This window comes from Apteryx mantelli, chromosome 4, assembly GCF_036417845.1.
Source record: "Apteryx mantelli isolate bAptMan1 chromosome 4, bAptMan1.hap1, whole genome shotgun sequence".
NCBI classification, from domain to species: domain Eukaryota; kingdom Metazoa; phylum Chordata; class Aves; order Apterygiformes; family Apterygidae; genus Apteryx; species Apteryx mantelli.
This window is the reverse complement of record NC_089981.1, coordinates 11,386,535-11,390,844: the sequence shown is the minus strand read 5'-3', so window position 1 is coordinate 11,390,844 and position 4,310 is coordinate 11,386,535. Positions and strand designations below refer to the sequence as shown.

The window sequence follows — 4,310 nt, the reverse complement described above, 5'->3', positions numbered from 1 at the left end:
ACACCCTGGGCCATCATTTCCTAGCTGAGTAGACTGCAGAGTAGATGGAGTTTGTCTGACGGAAAGTTTACACCTGGGAGAGCTCAGACTAATGGGATGCTCTGCCTGGAACACATTTTAATATTTTTGATAGCATTCATTTCGTTATTTGCTGGTGTCTCAGCAGTGCTTGGAAGCCCCAGTCCTGGGCCTGTGCTATTCAAAAAGAGAACATAAAGGGAATCCCTGCTAGTCACAGAGTTTACAATGCCATTCCAATCAAAACATGAACTTTCAGTGTCTTCCTAATTACTGCAACAGCTAAAACCAAGCTTTTCTTCAAAAGGGAGCTTTCAGTAAATTTTCCAAAATGGAATTATAGTGAGAGAGACTTGATTTTCTCAGCTCCTGAGAAAATGTTACCACAGTTCTACACCTCACCCTTTTCACTCCAGACTTTTCTATTCCACAGTTTTCTCATGGCACTTTTCACCTCCTCATTTCTCAGCGTGTAGATGAATGGGTTCAGCATGGATGTGATGACAGTGTAAAACACAGCTACGCTCTTGTCCTCCGAGAGACTGCTGGATGGGCGTATGTAGATGAATGTGCATGGCCCAAAGAAGAGAATCACCACAGTAATGTGGGACCCACAGGTGGAGAGGGCTTTCTTCCGCCCTTCGGACGTATGCCTTCTCAAGGCAAATAAAATGACAATGTAGGACGTGACCAGGATTGTGAAAGAGAACAAACAAAGCATTCCACCATCGGCAACGACAATGATGCCCGCAACATAGGTGTCTGTACAGGCCAGTTGTAGTAGGGGATGGACATCACAGAAGTAGTGGTCAATTTTGTTGGGGCCACAAAAAGGGAGGCTAACAGTTATGAGGGTCTGCACCATGGCATGCACAAAGCCCCCCACCCATGAACCCATCACCATCCAGCCACACACACGCCTGGTCATGAGGGTGGTGTAGTGCAGGGGTCTGCATATGGCAAAGTAGCGATCATAGGCCATCATTGTGAGGATGAAGATCTCAGCGCAGCCAAAGAAATGTAACCCAAATAGCTGTGCCATGCAACCCCCAAAGGAAATGGTTTTCTTCTCAACAAGGAAGTCAGCAATCATTTTGGGAGCTGTGACAGAAGAGAAGCAAGTATCTGCAATGGACAGGTGGCAGAGAAAGAAATACATGGGGGAGTTCAGACGTTGACTGCTGACTACAGTGACAACGATGAGCAGATTTCCTGCCACAGTAACAATATAGAAGAACAAAAACACCACAAAACATATTTTCTGCACCCCTTGGTTCTTTGAAAGGCCCAGAAGAATGAATTCCTTCACACTGCTTGCATTCTCCATGTTGGTCAGTTGCATGGCAATATGCAATATACAGCTTATACCCCTGGGAAAACAAAGAGAGACACATGGTTAATCAGCATTTTTTTCATTATTAGTAATGAGTTCTATATCAGAAGTGGATACAAACCAAGAAAGATATAGCATTAGTATTAAGCTTATGAAGTGTTTAGTTTCTGTCATGTATTTTTTCACAGCTATTTAATTCTCCACAGTACAAAGCTTCTGCCATGGCTTTGGTGGCACGGAGATAGGTGCACTCTGTGATATGTTCCTTAATCCTGGTCCTCCAGGATTTTGAAGGACTGGCTCCATGGCCGATAGCCTTCCATGCACTAAGGACAAGGCCAGAGTGTTCACCTTGGGCACTACAAGGCAGATAATGCAGTATGTTTGCCCTCAGGGGAGACAAAGTCCCTGACAGCAATCTTTGTAAAATGGGTGTCTTTAAGAATACCTGGAAACATTTCTCAGAATGATGATTTGTTTTATAAGTACAAATGATCTTTGAATTCTTGTTTAGAAGGGAAATGTACCCACATGCAGAGAAAAGAACTCTCTTGTGTATATACATTTTGAAATGTAAATATGAAATGTCACAAGCTGAAAAATGAGTTCTTGGAAGGTTATCTATCATGGAGGGAAAAAAAAATAGCACATATGACTTAATGGAGTATTTCACATTGTTCTAAATCTCAGCATTGTTTCTATCAGAGGAAGGAAGAATGAAAGACTCTTGTGAGATCTTCTGTCCCAGCACTGTACTGATTTTACCTAGTATGATTTTTGATACACTCTGCATGATCCTTTCAAGGGTTAGCTTAGCTTAATGAAGCTAATCTAACTAAACTCCTTCAACAGCCAGTATAAGTCTCTCTGTAGGCTGATTCAGAATGACTAAATTAGGGTCCTTTGCAGAACCCTTTTTTCCTCCATTCACTATGAGGAGCTTAAGCAAATTAGCACCACCAGGTTAGAATGAACTTTGGAGAATAATCCCTTTTGGTCCCTGAAAGTAGCTCAGAACTTTTTGTATGCCATCCACCTGTTTTAGGTTATGGCTGAGCTCCTTGTCCCTAGGCATTTCTACATCCATACAGTTTCTCATTCGAGACAAGGTCACATTCCAGCATAAACATGGGACTTCTTTGGTTCACCCTGTATTCCAGCTACAACCCATCGAGCATTACATGTCACTAATAAATGAGTAGCCTACATCTTTAGAAAGAGTGTAACGTCTCTAGCTTGCCATTATGCACCCAGACCACCAGAATTCCCTTGCTCAAAGAAGTCTGGGAACCACCAGATGAAGCTCTTCACAGAGAGTTTAAGGTCAGCCAAAAGCAGGCACTCTTTTAATAAAAATATCCACTGTGTGGGCTTCCTTCTAGCATCAAAACATTCCCCGTCAGCTGGTGTTAAAATGCACCATTTTAAGTCCAGCAGAATTACATCACAACCAGGTCTTCTCATTTGTCTTGATGATCTGTGAGCAAATCTGTGGAATGATTCAGTTAAGCCAAGTTATCTACCAACTACTTCCATCTGCAGCATAATCAGAAATTCTCGTGCAGGCACAAAGGGATCAAGCATCCACAGGAAACACTGAAACTGAGAAAAGCCAAGATTAGTTTCAAACCCACAAAGTGAAGTCGAGAGAGGAAGTGGGCAAAGGTAGGGACTTTTCCTATGCTTACAGTTGTACTTACACTAGATGAAAGTTTTTCAAGCAGAAGGGTAAAATTTACATGGATGGTTCCCTTTCAGATATTTCTACAAGGAAAAGGATCAGTAAGAACAATGTGAGGTCAGTTTCTCCCTCGTCTTACCAAGTCATGATCCTTTCTACCCCTCTTCCTTCTACTGAGCAACGACGTAGACTTCTCAACAAAATAAATGACAGGGATGAAATGAGCACACCTTTATGGCTGTGCAGTACCCAGTCCAAAAGAAATAGCTGGGCTCCATCCAAGCCAGAGCATGACTGGAAGCATACCACAGCAATCGCAGGGCCATATTAAGGCAGTCAGAAAGGAGTGACCAAGAGAGAAATGGTCAGGGGAAACTGTATGCCTGAATACCAGCAGATGGCAAATTCCTGAGCTAAAAACAAGGTGTGCATCTACAAAAGGACCGATTCACAATTCAGACAGCTCAACTATGTATATTGCTTGAAAAGGTCCTTTCCATCACCACCAAACTGCATTTAACAAACTACCCATCTGTCTGATCTCATCTCATCGCCTTAAGTCATGTAGGCACCTGTACCTAAGCTAGGCATATTACACCTGACCAGTCTACTTGTAGATGTGATGAATCATGTGCTGCAGGTACCCGTTTCTTACTGTTGACTCCAAGAGGATTACTAGAATGACTAATTCAGTAGAGGATTGCCACCAGTTATGGCTTATCTCTTCAAGTGCCTTTGCAGGGGTAGACCTGAGCTATATGACATAATGCAATCAGCTGCAAAATAAAATGAATCTCATGTGTACTCTTAACACCTCAAAAAGGGTGAGAGATTGCACCATCTCCTTACTGCATGCATTCTTCCCTAAAATCTCGGGTGGTTATGGGAAACAAAAGAATAATATTGAAGCAATCGAATCTGCGGCTGTAGAACTAGCTCTGTATATGATTCTAGCCAAAGACAACTAGAGACAGTTGATAACTTCAGTGGAAGTTCCTTTCTGTATTTTCACATTTGTTCAAGAAGAAAGGAAAAGGAAGAGGAAAGCAAAGCAAAACATAGCAAAGCAAAGCAAAGCAAAGCGAGAAGCCAGAGAAGCTGCAAAACTTACCTCGCCTGTGTTTAGAGATCTAATTTTTTGTGTAAGGGCTGTACAGCTTTATCTCCTCAACTTCTGTCTCCCCTGGTATGAATGTGTTAGAGCACAGCATCTTTAAAGAAAATAGAATGGCTTCTGGAAAGCTTCCAAAACTTGCTTAGGAGGTGGCTGTTAGTGTA

At 42.3% G+C, this 4,310-nt stretch overlaps 1 protein-coding gene across 1 annotated transcript; it reads right to left on the bottom strand.

Moving 5' to 3' along the window:
- Positions 1-439: 439 nt before the first annotated feature.
- LOC136991921 (olfactory receptor 4S2-like) lies at positions 440-1,345 on the bottom strand (the record flags this gene model as incomplete). The annotated part of the gene is made up of 1 exon (XM_067295416.1): positions 440-1,345. A coding segment is annotated over exon 1 (906 nt), but the record flags the coding sequence as incomplete, so codon positions are not given.
- Between the last annotated feature and the right edge of the window lie 2,965 nt (positions 1,346-4,310).